General features: G+C 35.6%; 1 protein-coding gene across 1 annotated transcript in view; it reads left to right on the forward strand.

Moving 5' to 3' along the window:
* The first annotated feature begins 176 nt into the window (after positions 1 to 176).
* The window catches only part of LOC143230621 (calsyntenin-1-like), a 67200-nt gene continuing 43550 nt past the window's right edge, over positions 177 to 23826 (forward strand). Inside the window, exon 1 of the mRNA XM_076464475.1 lies at positions 177 to 369. Within this exon, the coding sequence (XP_076320590.1) occupies positions 306 to 369 (64 nt within the window). The 5' untranslated portion in view covers positions 177 to 305. The remainder of the gene's footprint in view (positions 370 to 23826) is intronic.

The following is a 23826-nucleotide window of genomic DNA, read 5'->3' on the forward strand; positions in this document are numbered from 1 at the left end:
AGCTAGTTTGTTTGTATTTACAGATCTGTTGATGCACAAATAAAGCAGATTAGATATTTATTAATCCTTTAATTCATTTCTAATGGAGCTTTCGTTTAAAAAAACAAAATCACAGTAGCGTAGACAAGTGCGCAGACTCGAGTCGTGTACTGGTATCACGTGACATGTGACGTTGATTCTGTGAAAAGACTAACATTCTATGTCTAGAAGCGATAAGAAAAGAGCGTATGTTGTTAATCCAGCTATACTTAATGTAATTTTGAACTACTCTTCAGAAGTTTTTATACTTACTGTAATTAAGAATTATGAAATATTCTTCAGGACTTGTATTTTTACTTCTATCTTGTGTTTTTGCAACACAAAAACTAGGTAAGTTGTTACTGTGCTTCGTTCGTCAATATCGGTGGTATTCCCGCCACCGTATTGTCTGTGGGAATCATCATCCCTGCTTGGTCATGACTTAGTCAGTTAGTGTTAACTTCGAATCACTAAATGGTTTGGTTTTTATATATGTCAAAAAACATCGTTAGATATAAAATATATAGTTGTAATATACAAAATATTGTACCTTTCTCTCTGTTTGGAAAATTAAGTTTATTCAGCAAATTTATTTATAGATTTTAGTTTCACCTCGCGCATTCCAACTTGCAAATTAAAGTGTTCGAATTCTCCCACAAAATACTAAAGTTAGTACTGTAAGTTTTAACTTTTAACAGGAACTGAGATAATTGTATGTTGATACATTTAAACTTTGAAACTTAAAAGTTATTATTTAGTTTGTAACTTCAAATATTAGATTCTAATTAAGTAGGGCCTTAAAAGTGATATTAATTCTATTATTTTATCCACAAAAACTAAATACATATTTACCACGTGTTGATGATTAAGTATTTATTTCAATATGTAATGTATTATTTTTAATTTTACCAAAAACGTTAGTGGTATAAATAGTTGCGGAGTCAAGAGTGTTCCGAGACAATGAAAATATTTCTAATTTTTAATGTAGTGAATCCATAACATTGTATACAATTATCTGGCTCAGTAGGACTTTTTCCATTTTTATTCGTATTGGGCCTACAACTTTCAAGCTGTTATATCGAAATCCACATACGTATTTAAAGCGCAGTATTTGTATTACACTTCGCATTTACTCATTTAGTGAAACAAAAATAGAACAGTTTCGTAAGTTATGCTTTTACTTGTTTAAGCCTGCGATAAATTTAGCGTGCTTAGATTTCACCGTAAAATAAAAATTTATTTGCGCTTTGGAGATGTACGAATTTAAGCGTGTTCAAACCAGCTGTTATCGTTTTTTCTCTTATGTAATGATATCCAATGCTTTCAGTTTCGTGTAACCGAATATTAACCGTGTACTTTAATATTAGTATTATTAACTTTTTTGCAAGTAAATGAATGTATCATATGCGATCCAGAATTTATCTATATAATTTCAAACCAGCTATATTGGTGCTCAATAAAGCGTTTTTGTTTACAGTAACTGTGAAGTTTTTTTTTTAAATGTGGTTTAAACAAAAATGAAACCTGTTAAAAGTAAGAGTGAAAAACATATCAACTAGAGTTAAAATGTTATACAATAACGTGGTAATTTTTGCTACTTTTTTAATTTTATTTTTTATAGTGACTGAGCTGAAATGTTATACAATAACGTGGTAATTTTTGCTACTTTTTTAATTTTATTTTTATAGTGACTGAGCTGAAAATTGCATGATTTGAATAACATTTGGCTATATCTTTTCTGTCGCCATATTTTATGACATTTCTAAAAACCTGGGCGACAAGTGATAATTTTTTTATATTTGGGTATAAAGTTTATTGACTTTATAATATGTATCTCGGGACGGTTGGTATGGGTATTAACACTCCTAAAATAAAGCAGAGAACAACGTTTCGATTTTCTTAGGTCATCTTCAAGTTAACTAAGACTATAATAATTCGTGTTTATTACTTTGATCCAAACTGACTTGAACACAAACTAATTTGTTAAAGAAGGTATGTTTGTATTAATGATCTTAAGAATGTGGGTGATGTGTATCATGTAACAGAAGAGGCTTAATGTTGTACACCTATGAACATAACAGAAGGGGCTTAGTGTTGTACACCTACAAACATAACGGAAGGTGGGTGCTGTGTTGGTGGTAGAAAAGTCTGAATTTAAAATCTTACGAAAATCACATGATGCATTCAGAACTCTAGTGAAATATTACAATCGATTAGTAAACCTTACAGGACAGGAAGAAGGTTTTTTCACTGCTTGACAGATCTAGGAGAGAAAAGGGGCATACCTTGAAGGGTAAGGAGACCTACTTCGTAGAATAGGGCAATAAACTTAGATGGGTAAAGAGACCTATTTAGTAGAATAAAACAGTAAACCTAGATGGGTATAAACCTGTCAGTAGAATAGAGCAATAAACTTAGATGGGTAAAGAGACCTATTTAGTAAAATAAAACCGTAAACCTAGATGGATATAAACCTGTCAGTAGAGTAGAGCAATAAACCAAGATGGGTCAGGAGACTATCAGAAACTTAGTAAAATCCTGCACAGTATGTTGTTAACCCTGTTATCTTGTAAGATTTTTTCCTGCCGATTTTGTTGTTCTCTAGAAGTCGTCCTGTTAAAGAACGCTTTAGTTTTAGTATCCAAGATTGTCGATAGATGTTTCTGTTGCCACCACTAGATCCTAGTTTGGACATGTACACAACTGTTATGCTCACAGCTCAATACTTCTCTTAAACCACATTGATACAGAATTATTTGAAGAAACCTCAAATAACCTTATCGTTTTTATACCGTTAGTTACAGTGAGGATTTTAAACTGTTTGTGAAAACACTCAACGTGAAAAGAAGTGAACATAATGTTAGGGCGAAATAGTTTATTTTCTATGTAAGATATACTGGTTACTTCAGTAGTCATTAGTTAATTAATTATATTATTGGTACTTTTGTTTAATTTTTAGCATGAATCAAGTTGTGTGGTCCTAGAACCACAGAGTTTAGAAAAAAAATCAGTTTAAGATCGTGGCTTCATCATCAATTGTAGAGTTAAATTAAACAGGGTTCCCTTGTAAGAATATTCTCATTGTCCTGCACCTTCTGATTTTCTTGGTAGATTCTTAGCATCCAAGTTATGATTAACGTTCTTGCCGTAGTCTGGGCTGAAAGTGTATCTTTCCGCTCTTTCAACTGGGTCAATTCAAGCGTGTCTTCGTACCAAGACACAGGAATGCTGGTAATAAGTGTGTTGGTCATCTTGTGATAGGAAGTTTCAAACATTTATTTAATGTGTGATTTCTTATAGTACCCATTACTTTAATAACTTCTGACGGTTGTTACATCTGCACCAATAGTCTGGAATGGAAGACTTGACATTTGGTATGGTTGTTTACATCTGTAGTCTGGACTTTGTACGAAAGAAACAAAGTCAGAACATTTCCCTTATTGCAGAAGCATTTTGACGGTTGTTTTTTAAAATAGATAGTAATTCGTATGTATTACTTATGATTCGACAAACTTCTTGTCGCGCGAGGTTCTCGGTTATTCCTATCGAATTGGCGCTGTCGTCAGACCCTCAAAAATATACATCTTTCTCTCGATCAACTTTTCCGATAGTATTTGTATTTCTCAGTATGCATGAATAAACATGGGTGAAAATATTTAATGAGATTGGGTAAAGTGTTGGTTACCTATTGTGTTCGTATACTGGTATACGTAAGATGGTATACTGGGACCTCAAAGAAGGAGATACGAAATTGATGAAGTGGACTTGACCTAATTGAGTTTGTTGTTTTACACCAAAACCATGGTCACATTCCTTGGATCCGACTGTTTTCGAAGTGGGCCTACTGCAAGTGTTTGGTTAGGATGAACCTTAAAAATCTGCACCTTGACGAGATGAAGGTGTTACTGAGGGGCAACTGTTATATATATATATTTCTGTTGAAATATAATTTTTTTGTTAACTGTGCTTCTAATGAGATTTTGTCGAGTTCAGCAGAAAGTACAGTTCATTTTTGTTTTTTCATTAATGTCGTCTCTGGCGTCTAGTTTCCCGAATGTCTTGTTAAGTTAAACACAGCGCTTCAGTGGTGATTTGTTGAACTATTTATTCCTTCGGAAGGTACAAACATGATGTTAAGTTCCATTAAATAGAACTCGTGTTTCGCCAAACGTGAGATCGAATTTGTTTATACCATTTTCTAACTTGTTTTGCTAACCTGTAGAAAACTTAATTTGAGCGTCTTTAATTTGTTGTTGGAGACCATAACAGGATACAGAACGTTTTTGATATGCTGTGTTGTATAGACTATAATACAAGAAATAATGTCTTTAATGTACTGTATAGAGACTAACACAATAAACAAGGTTTTTGATAAGCTCTATAGAGATTATAACACTAAACAGAACATCTTCAATGAACTGTGTTGTATAGAGCCTTTAACACGAAACAGAACGTCATTAATGTACTGTGTTACATAGATACTGTAACATGTCATAGTTTCTGTGTTGTATAGAGACTATAACAAAAACTGAACACTTCAGGCAACATCCAACACACGTTGTGTCTAACTCAATTTTGTTCAAGTAAAACATCTTAGAACGAAATATAGCCAGTAGCATAATATTAGGAAAAAAGTGGGTGGGAAACAGTTTCTCATAACTCAGTAGGTGGCTTCCCTTTCAAATGTGGGTGAATCTGTGACAGGAAGGGGCGGGACTTGAAACAAATTACCTGATTAGATATTTATGTTAGTCAAATCACTACCGCTAGATGGCCAATAATGGCTCACTTAAATCACCAACAGCATGTTCCAGCTGGCAGGTCAAACCACAAGGTTTGTGTTTTAATTATCGTTGGTGCTGTACGAAATCGGGTAGAGTCTGTCTATCCGAACATCGTACTGTCCATGTAAAGATACTTTCCTTATGGGTTGACTAAATTAAAAGTAACACTGAACACCATGATAACTTTAATATTGGGTTAAATATTATCCAAATATTTTTAACAAATATGTAACTTCTTTCTCTTTTGAACACTTTTATGCATTCAAGCTGATGTGTCGAGACTAAGAGAGACTAGCTCACATCAACACGTGTAACATGATGTTCATCCTGTTACAATACAGTCGAGACTAAGAGAGACTAGCTCACATCAACACGTGTAACATGATGTTCAGCCTGTTACAATGCAGTCGAGACTAAGAAAGACTAGCTCACATCAACACGTGTAACATGATGTTCATCCTGTTACAATACAGTCGAGACTAAGAGAGACTAGCTCACATCAACACGTGTAACATGATGCTCATCCTGTTACAATACAGTCCAGAGTAAGAGAGACTAGCTCACATCAACACGTGTAACATGATGTTCATCCTGTTATAATACAGTCCAGAGTAAGAGAGACTAGCTCACATCAACACGTGTAACATGATGAACATCATGTTACAATACAGTTGAGACTAAGAGAGACTAGCTCGCATCAACACGTGTAACATGATGTTCATCCTGTTACAATACAGTCGAGACTAAGAGAGACTAGCTCACATCAACACGTGTAACATGATGTTCAGCCTGTTACAATGCAGTCGAGACTAAGAGAGACTAGCTCACATCAACACGTGTAACATGATGTTCATCCTGTTACAATACAGTCGAGACTAAGAGAGACTAGCTCACATCAACACGTGTAACATGATGTTCAGCCTGTTACAATGCAGTCGAGACTAAGAGAGACTAGCTCACATCAACACGTGTAACATGATGTTCATCCTGTTACAATGCAGTCGAGACTAAGAGAGACTAGCTCACATCAACACGTGTAACATGATGTTCATCCTGTTACAATACAGTCCAGACTAAGAGAGACTAGCTAACATCAACACGTGTAACATGATGTTCAGCCTGTTACAATACAGTCGAGACTAAGAGAGATTAGCTAACATCAACACGTGTAACATGATGTTCAGCCTGCTACAATACAGTCCAGAGTAAGAGAGACTAGCTAACATCAACACGTGTAACATGATGCTCATCCTGTTACAATACAGTCGAAATTAAGAGAGACTAGCTCACATCAACATGTAGTACAACATGGTGTTCAATCAGTTATAATCTGGAATAAACACGTGTGGTACAACGACTCGTTGTAATAAAAATAGCACGACAAGTGTTTTAGAATGTTCGAGACAGAACTTAACTCCGTCGCACCAAACATGTTCGCACTTTCAGCCATGGGGGCGTTATAAAGTTACAGTCAATCCCACTATTCGTTGGTAAAAGTGTAGCCCAAGAGTGGTGGTCGGTGGTGATGACTAGCTGCCTTCCCTCTAGTCTTACACTGCTAAATTAGGGACGGCTAGCGCAGATAACTCTTGTGGAACTTTGCGCGAAATTAAAAAACAAACAAACGAGACAGAACCTGCTGGTTTCAGAAAAGTAAATATTACGATGTGTAAGTGTGGTGCCGAAATCAATTAGAATTAGCCAATAAGAAGGTATAGGAAGTGGTTACGTATTTCTTGGAAGACAGCGCGAAAGAACTGATCGACTTGCTTGTTATTTTGTAACCTTAAAATGTCGGTGTTTTTTATTGAACCGGCTCTTCTTTGTGTAAATTTTTTTGTATTTTTTAACACAAACAGGAAACTATGGTTTCAGTGTTATGTGTGTTTACATTAACACAGCTCGTTTCTTATTCCCTAGAGTCGTGGTCTTTATGTACTTTGTTGAAAATAATCAGCTTATGGTAACCTAGTACAACTTATAAAATTATAAGAAAAAACTGTATACTGTAGGTAGAACAAAACTACACTAAGTAATGTAAACCACATTACAGGTTTTTTCTTAGTAACACCCCAATTGTTTGATTTTTACATTAAAACTACATTAAGTAATATAAACCATATTACAGGTTCTTTGTTGGTAGTACCCTAATTGTTCCCCTCGGTGTGGATTCTTGTACGTGGTCAAGGGACCCCGGGGAAGGTTCTGTTCTTTCAGTTAACATCCTCTGAAATCTAAACATCCACCCACTTGTTTGCCGCTTGTGGCAACCCGTGAAGGGGAGAAGAAGATCCTGGCGGTTGACGAGTCCGATCCTAACACACCATTTTGGCCTTTAATTCCTGTAGACGTGCGGCCTTGGAGTGGCCCACTTGGGTCAATCGGCTGGTCCATTCAGGCTAGGATCAACCAAGTACCAGTGTTGGATGTTCTCAGCAGATGTTGTGGATATTTTATCTGATAATGGTGTTTGGGTATAGTGCTCACGAAACCCTGGCGTTGCTGCAGTGTTCTGGTTAGACATTGTAGTGTCCCCTCGTAGTGCTCCATGGTGGGCGGGGTCAGTGGGCACCGAAATTTCCCTTTCTTTATTATGTATGCTCCAATTAAAAATCTTAATAAAATAGTGAAAAATAGTCTATTGGTAAACGACCACGTCTTGAAGATTTTGAGCACCAATCCTCACGTGACATCTGGACCACCTGTTGTACCTCGTATCCTTATTGCATTCACTTTTAGACAAACTTTTAGAGCAAATGTTTCCCTTTTCCATTCAGAAGGGGCTAGAGGGACTTGCTGGCTCTGCAAAGTCAGTAAAGAAGCTTCGATCCGGTGACATGTTGGTGGAAACATCCACATCTCAACACAGTTAACTCCTCTTGCATTCATAGGCAATTGGTGATATACCTATTGAGATTACACCTCATGCTACTTTGAATTCATCACGAGGAGTTATTGTTGAGAGGAATTTGAATAACATTCCAGAGTCGGAGATTCTCGCTGGTTTTTCCACCCAAGGAGTTTCTGCAGTGAGGCGTATCTCCACTCGCAAAGATGGAATTATGGTGCCGACCAATGTTTTCATTATCACATTTACGTCACCACGTCCGCCTGCTAACATCAAGGCAGGTTATCTCAATTGCAGAGTACAGTCATACATTCCAAACCCTCTTCGATGTTTCCAGTGTCAAAGGTTCAGTCACTCAAAGACGTCATGTTGTGGTTCCTTGACGTGTGCTCGTTGCAGTGGCAAGGACCATGATGCCTACGAGTGTGAAACAGACCCTCATTACATCAATTACAATGGTTCTCACCCATCCTACTTTCGCTCTTGCCCTAAATGGTTGGAAGAAAATGAGGTGCAGCATTTGAAAATGATTCATAACATTATCTATCCTGAGGCTCGAAAATTGCTGTCCACCACCTAATCTCGGACATATGCTGCTGCACTTTGTTCCATAACTACTGTGGAAGTGCAGACAGATCTCTCTGTGCCTACAAAAGAATCGTTCTCCAAGCAAATGAAAAGTCTTTTGACCTCTATGGTTAAAAAAGTTGATGAATCAACTTCAACACCTATCTCTGTCCCTTATATACCTTCCACCAAACCTCAAGATCCACAACTTTTGGTTCCAGATACAGGCAATTCCTGGGATCCATCTTCTTCTCTCACCCCAAAATGCAAAACAATCATTCTTTCACATCCTCAGTCACTGGAATCCCCTTCCAACAGCAAAGACCTGTCCAATCGACCCAGGGCAGGATCCATGGAGGTTGATAGACCTCCCTTGAATAAGGACAGTAAGGAAAAAACGTGGTCGAAAACAGAAGAATTATCCAGCCAATTCGCCTGCACGTCATTAAAAATGGCCACCTTGATACAATGGAACTGCCGAGGTTTACGTTCTAATCTGGATGACATCAAAATTGATTGCTTCCTACCATCCTGTATGTCTTTCCTTACAGGAAACATTTCTGAAACCTGCCAATACAGTCAACTTTCGGCGGTTTTCTTTGTACTGAAATGACAGACTGTGTGATGGATGAGTGCATGGAGGGGTGGCACTGTTGGTTGATCAGCATGTGCCCACCTTGTCTTTGTCACTCAACACACCCTTGGTGGCCGTAGCCATCCGTGTTTCCTTGGGTCATACCATCATTGTTTATTCTCTCTACCTGTCCTCTGGAGAGACATATAGGATCAGTCAGACCTTGATGCTCTCATTGAACAATTGCCTTTTTAATCCTGGGGGACTAATAGATATCAACTCTCTGGGGAAGTGCTGATATCGATAGGAAGAGTCACTCTGTAGAGCGTATGCTCTCTGATCACAACCTTTCTCTTTCAGTAATTGTTCTTCTACCTATTTCCATGCACCTAGTCAGTTCTTTACAGCTACTGATCTATCAATTTGCTCCCCTTCATTATTCTCCCATTTTTCATGGAGGGTTCACAATAATCCATGAGACAGTGATCATTTTTCTATAATCTTGAGAGAGACTGGCCGTGGTTCAATGCCACTCGACCCACGTGACCCTGTGGAAGCTGGATAAAACAAACGCAACACCAATATAATGTATAAAATACAATGCAAAAACTGCCACACGTTCTATATTGGAGAAAAATGGAAGCTAGATTCAATTAAGCACAAAGCTACATAGTGAGCTATCTGTGCTCTGCCTACCATGGGTATCGAAACCCGATCTTTAGCAATGAGAGTCCGCGGGCATACAGTCGTGCCGGGGGTGGGGGGGGGTTAAAAGGTAAAACACAATGAGATAATTTTGTTTTGGTACGGTTTGTTAAACTGTAACGAATATCGAGGGGTTGCTTTTGAACGGTTTATTGAATTAACACCAGGCGGACGTTAGGCACGAAAAATGTGAAATATTAATATTGATTGAAAGTATATGGCCGTGTACAAAACTGTAACGATTCGTGCCCTCTTTGTTAGTCAAGTACAGAATATTATATAGTTTGCTTTTGAATTTCACACGAAGCAACACAAGGACTCTGCACTAGCCGCCACTAACTTAACAGTAAGACTAGAGGAAAGGCAGCTAGTCATCACCACCCACCGTCAACTCTTGGGCTACTCTTTTACAAATGAATATTGGATTGATCATACATTATAACATCCCTACGGGGATTCATACCCGCGATCCTTAGTCGAGTACCCTAACCATCTGGCCATGTAGGTCCAATCTTATACAATCAGATGGTTGTTCCAGATTTCGATTGAAAGTTTCTCATCGCTTAATATAAAGCCTGTATATTTATAACGCTAAAAACCGGGTTTTAATAATCGCGGTGGGTAGAACAGAGACAGCTTCAATTGTAGCTCTGTTTGTGCTTAAGAAATGAACAAAAAATTATGACAGTTATTAAAACAAGCTAAGTAGTTTTAAGACCGATAGAGGGCACAAAGGTAAAGTGGATTACAGGGACTGGTGAATTTTTGACGTTTTTGTCATAAAGTGTTATAACTTGAGACTTTATCTTTTGTGCCACCGATCTTATCTACATGGGCATCACAGCAGGAAGAAAACATTAATATAAATACAGTTGTTTATTTTTAACTCTATTTACTCTAGAATTTAGTTCATATACGTCAATATTTCACCGGCAACACCAGGACTAATTTAATTTTTCATCCTACTTTTAGCTGTTCTCCCATTAGTTGCCAGAATTTATGGGCAACTTCCATAACTTTAAACAAATAAAACAAATATAGTTTTAATAGAAATGGTCTTGTTTACTGGATCTCGAAGTTGAAGTAACGCCATTCAACCATCCCATCCCTAATACCAATATATTTTTTATAACACAACCAGACTTAAATTTAGGTCACGAGCCAAGCACCTATACATAATGATATCAGTCTTAAATATCACCACAGCGTTTACTACTGTATGTTTAGCATCGATTTACGGTTTTCTAAAATGCGTATTTTATTTTCGCATTAAACCAAATACGTTTTGGAGTTACGTCATGTTAACAGTTGTTTTTGTGGCTGTATTATTATTTTCAATTAATTAAATCACATGTTCGTGTTTTTCTTCATTAATTCTAATGAGGTTAGCATTGAAATAGCACCAGTCCTCTCTTTAATTGACGACAAATATTAACCTCATTCCCTACTCTCCGTAAGTGTTTGGTTAAAAGAGATTCGGGCAGTTTCAAGCAGTCACCTGGTCACCGTTGTTTAAAACCACAATTCCACTATCTTAGCCTCATCTGAACATAGTAAAACACTATGGTTTCCGTTACCCGGATGTTACTGCTAACAGTGCCGGTCTAAGGGGTAACCGACCTAGACAACCACCTAGAACGACATATGGCGAGTGGGGTGGCAGGTGAGGAGTGGGGAGAATGACCCATTCTGTGAATTCAGGCATAACCTACGAATTGACAAAGAACCGACACTTCTTTGACAGAAAATAAAACTATTGAAAACGTAGATACTTTAACCACTTATTAAATACTGAATACATTTTAAACTGATGAAATGGGGGTAATTAAAATATATTGTCAAGAAGAATAGGCAAAAAAGTAAAAGGTGTTTGGGGAAGGACGTAATTTAAATGTTTGCCCAAAGATGAATGTTTACATAACTTTCATGCCCTGTATTCAGTTATATCCAGTTAATGATTAATTAGACTTGTATCTTGACAGAATATTATTGATCATGGTAATACACAACCCATTTTATATTTATATTTCACTTTTAAGAAAATTTGCTATCTTACCACCAGATGGAGCAAACCTTCTGACATGTGCTGGCAGAGTGGATATATGAAATGGTTAGAATGTAAAATGCTTTGATCTGTTGTGCTTTTGAGGTTGTAATATTATAATTGTTACCACCAGAAAAAAAAAGTTACAAAGTACAATAAATTTCCGTGTAAATCATGTACTTCATGACCAGTGATGTTATGTGAAGTGTTAACATTGGGTTCACATCCTATGTTATGTATATATGATGGCTTTCTACAATCTTGTTTGAGCTTCAAAGCTGGCCAATATTTGATATTTTACTCACTAAGAGAACAGTTAGACAGTCAGTGCAAACTGTCAGTAATTAATTAGCTTAGTATCTTTAGTAGAATATGGAACTGATCCAAAAACCAATGGTACATGTGAATATGAGATACTGGTAATTTTGGTTTACTAATATAATCAGTTTGACTAATGACTAGACTATGAGTAAAATTGGTTTGTGTGTATTTCATTGTACAGATTAAACTAGTGAAAGTTTACAATGTAATTAGTTACTTTGTTCACTTAACTAGTAAATTCTTTTACCCCTCTTTGTGGTTAAGCACAAAGCTACACAAAAAAATATCAGTGTTTTGCCCACCACAGGTATTGAAACCTGGTTTATAGCAGTATAAATCTGCAGACATGCCATTGTGCCACTTGGGGGCCCTAATCCTGTAGCCACTGTCTACTAGACAGCTAGTTAACTAACTTTGTCTGTTGATATTAGTAAAATGACTGTTTTAAGAACCACTAAGCTATTGGGTAGCCCTACACCTGTAGTCACTATCTACTAGACAGCTAGTTAACTAATTTATCCTGTCCAAATTAATAAAATGGTTATTTTAAGAAGAAGGAACTACTAGACACAGTTCAATACCTAAACCTGGTTGTTGAGTCTGGTTAACTTCTGACTGGATGTGATGCTAACCTCTGAAATTAGCAGTTCATCAAAAAAGTGCATGTCAACACATCTTGCACATCAAGTTAATGACTGGGATCAACATGTAGAAAGGCAAGAACTAACATAGAAGTGAAGACTTTGAAAACCAAATCACCACTTGGGATCTGAGACAGCTGTTAATATACTACAGCTTTCAAACTTTTAAGGAATGATAGAAAACATTGTCACAAAAGAAAATTTAAATTCAAGACCACAGCTTTCCAAAGTTTCTAAATTCTTTTGTTCATCCTTCAGTTGCCTCATTCTAAAATTGTATTGAAACATTTTAAATTCAACCTGTGCTGGAACCCTTTTATATATATATATATATATATACTTTGTAGATTTAGTGTTTACATTTCATAAAATGTATCAGAAGACTAAGAGTTAAAGTAAAGAGGCATGTGAAAGCTATTAATTTGTATAGTGAGTAATAAGTTTCTTGTGGTCATATATGTGTGTGTGTATCTCAAAATACCAAATCTTCATTTATAGCACTCTCAACACTTCATATTATCTGTTAAATTTATCTATTCTTGATTGTCTTTAGAACCATATACAAAGGTGAGGAACTTGCCCAATATTTGGAGTAAGAAGGGTTAAAGGTGTATCAAAGCTGCCATTCTATTAATGGATCCCTTTCCCTCTTACACTAGTACAAATGTGCATCTATTTACAGACACAATTTTCTTGTTTACGGTAATTCCCATAGCACTTCCATTATTCTTCTTCAAAACAGAATAGTTTTTATGACCTTTCCTTGAGGAATGGGGATGAAAAAATAAGTGTAATGCAGCCCTTAGTATCTGAAATATAAAAGTTAAGAAATGTACAGTTTAACATTAAAACCTTGGCAACCTAGATTATATAATCACTGTTGAAAAATGCACTTGCATGGTGTCCTTCGAGATGTAAGATTCTGTTCACTATTGGGATTCTGAACCTAACAAATACTGTACTTCAAATAAGAGATTTTTTTATTGCATTGATCAATAATGGTTATACAAGGAATGTGGAACAGTTGACTCTGAGTGGCTGATAACACCATACAGCACTCTGCTAAACCTTTTTTTCATGAGATTGACTGAATGGAATAGCCTGTTTGCTGTCTTGAAGTTCAGTGGAGCATAATATTGGAATATACATCACATTCTGTCAAATGATTAGTTGTTAAAGATGTCCTAGAAACAGCACTTTCCATTAAATAGTCCAGATGTTGAAGATGTCCTGGAAACAGCTCTTTCTTTATAGGAATTTTTGAGAATTTATCAACACTCTGAAGTAGTTAACCATGCAACACTGGTGCCAGTCTGCACTTGCTGGTCATAATGATTGACATTCACACTGTTGTGAACTGTAAGATGTAAACTGGCCTGTACCATATGCATATCTATCCTAGGCTGAACAATCTATATCTAACATTTCATATCATGTAGTGAATCTCTTTAGGTGCTTGTTTTGGGTAAACATCAACTAAGAAAATGATTGGCAATTCTTTAATGAAACATAGTTTCAAATTGTCACCCCTAAAATACTATAAAACAACAAGTGCTCTGTAATTATTTTGTGCAATGCAGATGTATCATAACTTGTATTCAAAAGTATCTCCAGACTGTTTCTGCATATTCTTTTATGTATCAGGTCATCCCTTAAGTAATGTCTGATTTTAGATTCAGAAAAATAGAAAGGATTTAAAATGCTTTTAATGTTATTTAATCAATAATGTATATTCCATTATTATTAATTACTTCCTGCCAATGATTCACAAGCTTCTGTATGCCACTTCTATAAATTCTGGGGGTTTGGAGGAAAAGAATGTAGAAAGGGTAGTTTTAACATCTCCATGTGTTCCAAGCTCTTTTCCATCAAGATAGTTCTGCAAACTTCTGAATAGATGATAATCGGAAGGGGCAAGGTCTGGAGAATAAGGAGGATGTGGAAGTTTTTCCGTCTAGCTTTTCTGTCTTTGCAGATGTAATCATTGTTGTATAGGGCCATGCATTATTCTGGTGTAGCACAATATCTTTATGATTGATCAGAGTAGGCCTCTTTTCTTTCAATAGTGCAATATTCAAAACTAACTGTTGACAGTAGAAGTCTGATGTAATCGTTACATTGAGTGGCAGCAACTCAAGATGGATCACATCAACAATATCCCACCAAATGCTTAACAAGACTTTCCTAGGGTGGAGGTCCATTTTGGGCTGTGCTTTAGCCAGCTTACCTGCACTGAGCCATTGTCTGCAGAGCTTAACATTTTTATAAAATATCCATTTTTCATCTCCATTCACTAATCTGTCCAAAAAAAGGTGAGTTACATTCAAGAGAGTGCAGAGAAGTGCAAATGTCCAATCTTGCTGTGAAGATGTCTTCTGTCAAATCATGGTGGAACCATTTTCTGAGTTTTGACACCTTTCCAAGCTGTTGCAGATGAAGGTAACTGTTGAATATATTGAATTAAGCTTCTGTGCTCATTCTTCAACTGTTACTGCACAATCTCCATCAAGTGCAGCCAGCAGCAAGTCATTATTAAACTCAGTAGGACAACCTGAATGAGGTGCATCACTTAAGGTGTAGTTACCTAATCTGAACTACTGAAACTACCTTCAAAATTTTCTTTCATTGAGAGACTCTGCACCATATACACCTTGAATGTTTAGTGTAGTTTCTGCTGCACTATTGCTTTTTTTAAGCTCATAAATCATTGTATGTCTAATGTGCTCTTCAGACATATCCATATTCATAAGGGTTTATTTGATTAATGATCTGAAAAAGTGGAGTTGTGTTAGTTTCTTTTATTTGACTGTATATGTTTATGCACAACCTCCAACATATTTTAGTCATTAAATCCTCTTACAAAGACAGAAATGGTGATGCACTTTATTAAATTTTTGGCCATGCCTTATGGGATGAACTAATATATTTGTAAGAGGAATTACCAGTATTTTCTGAGAAATCATACCCTTAATTTGTAGTCATATGCCTTTCTTATGCTTTGATTTTGTTGCAACTGAAATGTGGTTACAGAAGTTTACAAAGGTAACTGTAAAATACTTGAGGCACATGAAAAAAGGAGGATGCTGTTAAATGATCTGCAGTATTGGAAATCTCATGTTGGTTTATGTGCTGTTATTTTTCAACCTTGGGCTTTCAGATTTTCTATAAACATAGGCATTTCAGATTTTATGTTGAACTACTTAGGTACAAAATATATAGGCAGAAGAAATTATTCCTGTTCATGTGTGTTTAAAATTATAAGTTTTAAATAAATAAAATACATAATATATTCCACAATAAACAGTTCCATGTATATTGTCTTAAAATTATAATATATATTTGGACTTATCTAATGGTTATAGTGATTGCCTATAAACTACATACAAAACAGAAAAGTGTCAGATGGAAACCAGGGTTTAATTAATTTTCATTGCTTTTCTTTTTTCAGTGCAAAGTTATATAATGTTCTCTGTGGAAAATCAAACCCTGGGTTTTAGTTTTGTAAGTCAGTAAACTTCCCACTAGAGGAGAGGTTTTACCACTTTAGAAAATCCTGTTATAGACAATAAAAGTACAACCTCCAAGTTATAATGTGTAATTGCTGAGGCTAACAGTTTCTAGAAGCAACTCTATAAGCTTTAAATTCACTGGCTTGTTTAATAATATTCGTTACTGTATATTGTATTATGTTTTGCCTTTTAAGCTGCGACTTTGTTTAAAGAACTGACCAAAATATTTTGATGAAGACACTTATTTTATGTGCAAAATACATAGGAAATTAAGTGGTGAGTAGTATGATTGTTTTATGGTATATTTGTTTACATTATTTTGGGTATTTCACATTCTTTTAATGCTCCTGTAACCAACAAAGACTCGTGTAACTTGCTGCCAAAATAGTTTAGAATGTCTTCAAAAAAGTTGAAATCCCTTTAGTAGTTCAAGGGTTAATTTATCAGGTAGTTTTAGGGGATTCAGGACAATGTCTCACTTTCATGATTACTGACTCTTGCTTTAAAACCAATTAACTTTTGATGTTACATTTCTATTCATAAATACAAATTTTTGCAAACATTTGTCATTACTTTGATGAGCCATAAGATGCATACTTTGTGATAAACTATAAGACTTGAATGTGGCAATCAAATGAAGTCAATCACCAAAATTTCTCTAATTTTTATAAATATTGACGAAGTTTTTTGAATAATATTTCAACTGTGAGTAACTGCTCTAAGTTTTCTTTACATTAATTTAATCATCATGGTTTTGTGCTTTTTTACATGTAGGTTTTGTGCTTTCCAATTATTTTTTGAAAATATTTAATCTCTTATATTCAACTGAAAAATGTGTTTGAAAATTGTTTTATTGAAATAGAACCATTTTTTATAATCAGACCTCAATTTTATGCAACAAAGTGTAATTTGTCATCTTAAAAACATATGAGCTATAATTACCAAATTACCTACCTAATTAGATTCTCACTTGGAAATAAACACTTCTTTGAAGTAATTTCCCAAACATAACTTAGTTCTTATTTTGAAACAAACAAACAAACAATCTTTCAAGATGTCTTTAAATAATGAATAAAAGAAAGTAGGCTATATAAAAAATATTTGGATGAGTCATTGTCCATATCCCAGTTTTAAAGTTAACAACCTGTTAATGTTTAGGTTTGATTACAAAAATCTAATTAATGTGTAGTATTGGGAAAAATTAGATTGAAATCTAAAACATATCACATTGTATAAAAATGACTTTATTTTAATTGTGTAATGCTTTCACTGCCACACTTATAGAAATAACTGTAGGGTTTATTTTATAAACAATAAATGACAAAAATACATGTGTAATATTTGATTATTTATCTGAAGCTTAAAACAGGTCAATTTGAAATGAATATCCGTTTTTTCACAGTGATACAAAATTTCAAAATTGCATCTGGTTTATATCGCACTTTTCAAGGTTAATGTTTATACAGTGTGTCCCAGATAATGTGCCCATTGCAGTGTTGTAGATTAGAGGTATATACATAACTACCACAGTGCTCGAGAGGAGGTTTGTTTATTGCAAAGTTATAGGTTAAAGGAAGGCAGCAAGCTAGTTAACACCACCACCTGCCTGCTTATAGAGTTCTTTAATGAAATAGTAGGATTTGACCATCACTCTTATAATGCACCCATGTCCCCAGGGTGCATACTGTGATTGTGTGTGTATAATGGTAATGGAGCACAAACCATAATAAACTCTGAGCTAAGCTCAACCTTCTAGAGGACTCATGGTAGTGAAAGAGTCGATGGATAAAAAGTATTGTCTAAAGAAGTTGCGTTAATAATAGCCATCTTGTTTAGCTATTTATGCATATAATGAACTACACTGGTTCACCCTTTAAATTAGAGTTATCAGTAGAACTCTGAGATGATGAAAGAAATTGAGGTTGATAAAAACTTAGTAAATTTATAAAAAATGTAGACTTTTGATAGATAACCCAGTGTCTACCAGCCCTCAGACTACCAGGTCAGGACTGGTTAGATATGTGGAAGGTGTAATGAACGTTATCAAAGTTCGCAGAGACGCACACTGTAGGAATGATGTTTGTGCACGTGACATACATCTAAGCCAATGAAATGATACTACGTTTTTTTTTTTTTTTTTTGCAGTGAAACGTTTCAAACATCTGAAAAACAAGATTAGCGGTTTCGTCTTTATACCTATAATAACATACATTCACTGTAGCCTTGTTCCCAGTCTTCTTTCGTAGATTAAAGAAAACGTAAAATACATTATTGGTTCTTTAAAACCTTCAGCAAAGTAGTGAGATAGACTTACAAGTGTTCTGTTGGTAGTGATAAATTTGTAAACGTTCAGCCAACAATGATAAATAGACTAGGTAACATTGGATAAGTTATTAGTCGACTTACGAGCATTCCGTCAGCAATGATAAGTTAGATTGTAAATACTTGATCAACTAATAAATGGGTTTAGATGCGTTCAGTCACAAATACATAAAGTATGGAACGTTCAGTAAATAATGGTAGAGACGTGTTTAAACAGAATGAAAACCATAATAATGTTTAAACAGCCGAAGTGTAATGATTTGTAGGCATGGATGGCACCTAAATTTAACCCCTTTTGGAATAGCTACATTACAGGTAGCTCTGACTTAAAATTATCTTATTCCACGATTAGGAAAGGGGAGGTCACTCCACGATTAGCCACCAGTCGCGCATGGGAGGTAAAGTTATATACCCTAAAGTATACTTCCATTTTGCACGTTATTTTTAATAGGTGAATGTGTAATAGTATCTATATTTAAATCAAATAAGGTTATGGCAATGTTATAAACTTTGTGTTTTCGTTGGGTTTTTTCTTAGGCTAAACACAAGAAAAATGCGCTGTATTAAAAATGCATTACATTTCTGTTCGCATGTTCGCGAAATTATGCTGGGTGTGATTAACGTTCTGTGTTTTACGAGAATGGTTTGGCCCTGTAATAGAGCTGGTGGATTTACATCCGTGCGATACTACAAAATGTACCCTGTATTTTAAACTATGAACGTTATAAGAGTAACAGTTGATCCATTGTCATGGATGGTAGGGTGTCGACAAGCTGTTTTCTTCCTGGTTAGTTGTTCAAAATTAGAGACGGTGACAGATATCCTTACTAGTTTTTCCAGAGTTATAAAATACAGTATCGACGTTTTGGCGTGGATGCCCTATATTTTCTAAGCAAATGCCCACGAGATTCGAATTATGATTCAAATTGCGGTTGTGTGTTTTGTTATGGACGAATACTTTAAATTTGTTTTGGTTTAAATAAAGCTTTAGTGCAAAAAAAAAAAAAAAGACCATTTTTAAATATTGGGCTAACGTTGAACCAACTGGTCCGTGGGCTGTTTTAAAATGCATGTTGAGTTAACGTTGAACCAACTGGTCCGTGGGCTGTTTCAAAATGCATATTGAGTTAACGTTGAACCAACTGGTTCGTGGGCTGTTTCAAAATGTATACCGAGTTAACGTTGAACCAACTGGTCCGTGGGCTGTTTCAAAATGCCAAAAGTAGAACTGTTCTTCCCGTTGATTCTGATATTTGTTTTTTGTGTCGGCGAGCGAAAGCTGATGACGTAGTACAGGTAGATGGTCTGTGGTTGTAGAACTTTGAGAACTACTGGATCATCTCAAAGGAGAATCAAACAGCCAGTAGCGCCCTCTGTCCAAGCATCAAGATTGATATTTACTATTATAACTCTCCAACAGCTCAAAATGCATAACATATTCAATGGTATATTATGATTTAACCTTAGACCTTCGACACGCAGCCCGACATGGTATTCCTTTACAGAAATATAATAAGGTAGTAGTAATTGATTTCAAGCTAACCAACATAGTAATTACAACAGCAAATCCCAACGCTGCTAATTTACAGAGAAAACAACCAGGTGTCGAATATATTTATTATCTGCAGTGTACTAGGCCATATTTCAGTTGTTTGATGGGATGTATGAATCCGTTAATTACGGATACGAACCTTTCGTTCTCAGATTTCATCAGTGGCTACAGCAATTCCACGTGTACCCGAAACTTAACCCATGTTGAAACGGGTAATTTAGCTGGAAATTAGATCATACAGATATGAACACACTAAGCATTTCTTCAAATTGATTTGAAATTACGACACCGCTTACTGGTCGAAGTTTATCTCTCTTAAATCGCAAACTTTGTATATAAATTTGTTATTTCACTTTATATCCTGGTAACTTTCTTTTTTTCCAGCACAGTTCGTTCGCCATTCGCTGATTTTAACATTTCAACCAAGTGTATTTTACCATTTGTTTGTTTCTCATGACTTATTTTATCTTTCCTCGTCCCCCGATAAGTCTCTGGATCTGCAACGTTAAACATCAGGGTTTCGATTCCCATTGATGTACACAGCATATAGCCCTGTGTGGCTTTGCTATAAAAAATATATATTATTTCTGTCTGTGTCTATTTACTTAGTGTTTCCATGTTCCTGTGCTCTTGTGTCTCTGTATTTTCTGTTTTAAATGGTTATGTCTTTATGCTCTATTTTAATTAATTATGTCTCTATGCTCTGTTTTACTTGGTTGTTATATCTCTATGCTCTGTTTTAGTTGGTTATGTCTATGCTCTGTTTTAATTAATTATGTCTCTATGCTCTGTTTTACTTGGTTGTTATATCTCTATGCTCTGTTTTAGTTGGTTATGTCTATGCTCTATTTAAGTTGGTTGTTATGTCTTTAACTCTGGTTTAGTTGGTTATGTCTGTATACTATTTTAATTGGTTGTTATGTCTGTATACTATTTTAATTGGATGTTATGTCTGTATACTATTTTAATTGGATGTTATGTCTGTATACTATTTTAATTGGTTGTTATGTCTGTATACTATTTTAATTGGTTGTTATGTCTGTGTGCACTGTTTTAGTTAGTTGTTAAGTCTCTATCCTGTGGTTTAGTTGGTTATGTCTCTATGCTCTGGTTTAGTTGGTTATGTCTCTGTGCCTAATATAAAACTTTAGGATGGTAGTAATGCATGTATGAGTTACATCGTTGTCTTACATCAAACACGATAGTATCGTGCGTTTTTAAATAGAAATGCTTTACTATACAGTGAAGTTTGTCTGACTTGGTACATGTACATGTGAAATTCGGATATATTTTCCACAGAATTTCGGCTTTTCATTATTGTCAACTGGAAAAGCGGGAAAATCGTTTTCGAAGTCGACCGTGAAATGAACACTGTAGTTATTAAGTGCTGTCTAAAAACACGCTACACTTCGAGTTTTTTATCCTTAAAACTTCAATTAGGCAGTATAATGAAATTCAAATGTCTATATCTCAGGTGTATGGTACATCAAAGAGAACGAATAAAAGTCAAGCAATTCGGGTATCCGGGTTGTGTAGTTTTTCTCACTGTTTCTATTCTTTTCAAGTAAATGTAGAAGATTATCTTATCCTTCGTATGCAGAACCCGACATTACTTTGGTGATTCTCGTGGATTTAAAACGATACTGAGTCGAGACAGCTTGTTACATAAGTACACATCTGACAGACAACAGGGAAGTATTTAGTCGACAGCACTCTCTGCCAGTTCTTTTCTAATCTGGCCCGGCATGGCCAGGAGGTTAAGGGACTCGACTTGAGGGTCGCGGGTTCGAATACTCGTCACACCAAACATGCCCGCCCTTTCAGCCTTGGGGGTGTTATAATGTGAGGTCAATCTCAGTATTCGTTGGTAAAAGAGTAGCCCAAGAGCTGGCGGTGGGTGGTAATGACTAGCTGCCTCCCCTCTATTCTTACACTGCTAACTTGAGGAAAGCTAGCACAGATAGTCCTCGTGTAGCTTTGCGTGAAATTCAAAACAAACCAAACAAACAAACTTTTCTAATCGAAACGTGAGTTTTTATTTATACTGTTACAGCGCACATACGATACCAAAGTGAGGAACTTTTTTTTTCTTTGACAAACCTTAAATCCCTGGATTTCGTAGTCAAGAAACAATGACCGCGCCAAGTGCTTGAGTACTTAAGGGCTAAGAACTGAATGACCCTAATAGAGAAAATGAAGAGACGTTTTGTGAGAGTTGGGAAGTTTTGTCTTGTGCTAAACTCGCAAAGATGGGTGTGGTCTTTTGAACATATGATAATCTCATTATAAAGCTAAAAACAAAGAATTGTTTAATGTTCGTCGCGTAAACATGTTTTCTTTCTAAGTTGGTATCTTGTTTGTTTGGGCTTCAATATTATTGTTTTAAACAGTTTTAAATTGTTACTAATTTTTTTCTTATGTTTAGTGTCTCGTCTTTGAAAATGTCCGAAATTACTCTAATATTTGTTACTGCTTTTTTTTTTTTTTAATTATGACTGCAGCTACGAGTTTCTTAGGCCAACAAACAAGGGTTAAAAGTCGTGTCTTGTCTACAGTTACTTGAAACTTCAAATATCAGTGGTGAATCTTCCATTCATCTTCTATTAGAAACAGGCCTAATGAATGGCAGTGGTATAATAGGAAACAGGTTGGATAACTGACCATCTTTCATTAGAAAAATAAATATCAAAGAAATGGCCATATTGCTTCTTTAGGTCATATGATTGACCACTGTGTAATAGAAAGTAGGTCAAATCATTGGTCGTGATGTAATATAAAATAGATCGAATGTATTTTTCTGAACGACTATTTAGCCATCAGTCGTTAAACGTAAACTCTTCGTTCTTAAAACACACGTGATCAGCTGGACACGAATTATACCAAGGTAGCCACTGGAACTACAAATCATGTGGTCAGTTGGAGTGATAACTAGATATACGTGTCGTATGTGAGCAGCAGGACGCGATTCCTATCAGAGTGGTCACTAGAAATGCAATGCGTTAGGTTACCCATTGAACTTCATAATTGGATAACACAGTGAGAATCTAGAAATACGCATTTTGGGTTTATCGGTTTATCACAAATATCACGTTCTTTCTTCTTGAATACTAGAAAAAATATTCTAGTAATTACTACATTGGAGCTGTAACTTTCTCAAGAAGTGGTGTGTATGTAAGTGATTTTTGTTTAATTAAATCTTGAACCACTACATGACTCACTCTGTAATCCAGTTTCATATTTCCAAACTTAAATTCGGTTACTCATCTTTAGGTTCCCCGGTGTCTTCCATGTATTGTTTTCAGACGTAGGGGGAGCTTTAATAAATACGTATCGATCGACGTGCGTCTCTGTACTGTCAGCAACTCGCGCACGTCACACTGTCTGTGTATTGTCACATAGTTGTCACTCGTCTTATTGGTGTGGTACCCATTTTCTGTTCATTTGGATCTATCCAGTTCTTGTGAAACCGGTTTTGTACATAATAATAGAATATCTTACAATTTAAGAAACGAAATAACAAATAAAGCTACTTTTAAATCCCTGACTCAAACGAAAATCTTAGGTCTCACCCACTTTAAATGCCGGGTTTTGATAGTCATATTGGTGGGCATAGCACAGACAGCCCATTACGTATCCTTACGCTTAAAAACAAGATATTCTATCTCCAGAATCACAATGTGATGTTCGATTAGAAACTTCTAATATGTAGAAGAAAGTATGCCATTAACACTAATTTTAATTTCAGAAACAAATAATATCTAAAAGATCCAGTACCTAAAAGCTATTTAACAATTTTGTGTGTAAAACAGAGGGTAGACATTCACGCACATGTCCACCAGGGGTGCTGGCAGTCGACTGGATTATATCCTTATTTCTTCTGTTTGCTGTTTCAGTATTGTTTACTGTACCACAGTGCAAAATTTCATTAATTTTAATTACTA

This window comes from Tachypleus tridentatus, chromosome 10, assembly GCF_004210375.1.
Source record: "Tachypleus tridentatus isolate NWPU-2018 chromosome 10, ASM421037v1, whole genome shotgun sequence".
In the NCBI taxonomy this organism is placed as follows: Eukaryota; Metazoa; Arthropoda; class Merostomata; order Xiphosura; family Limulidae; genus Tachypleus; species Tachypleus tridentatus.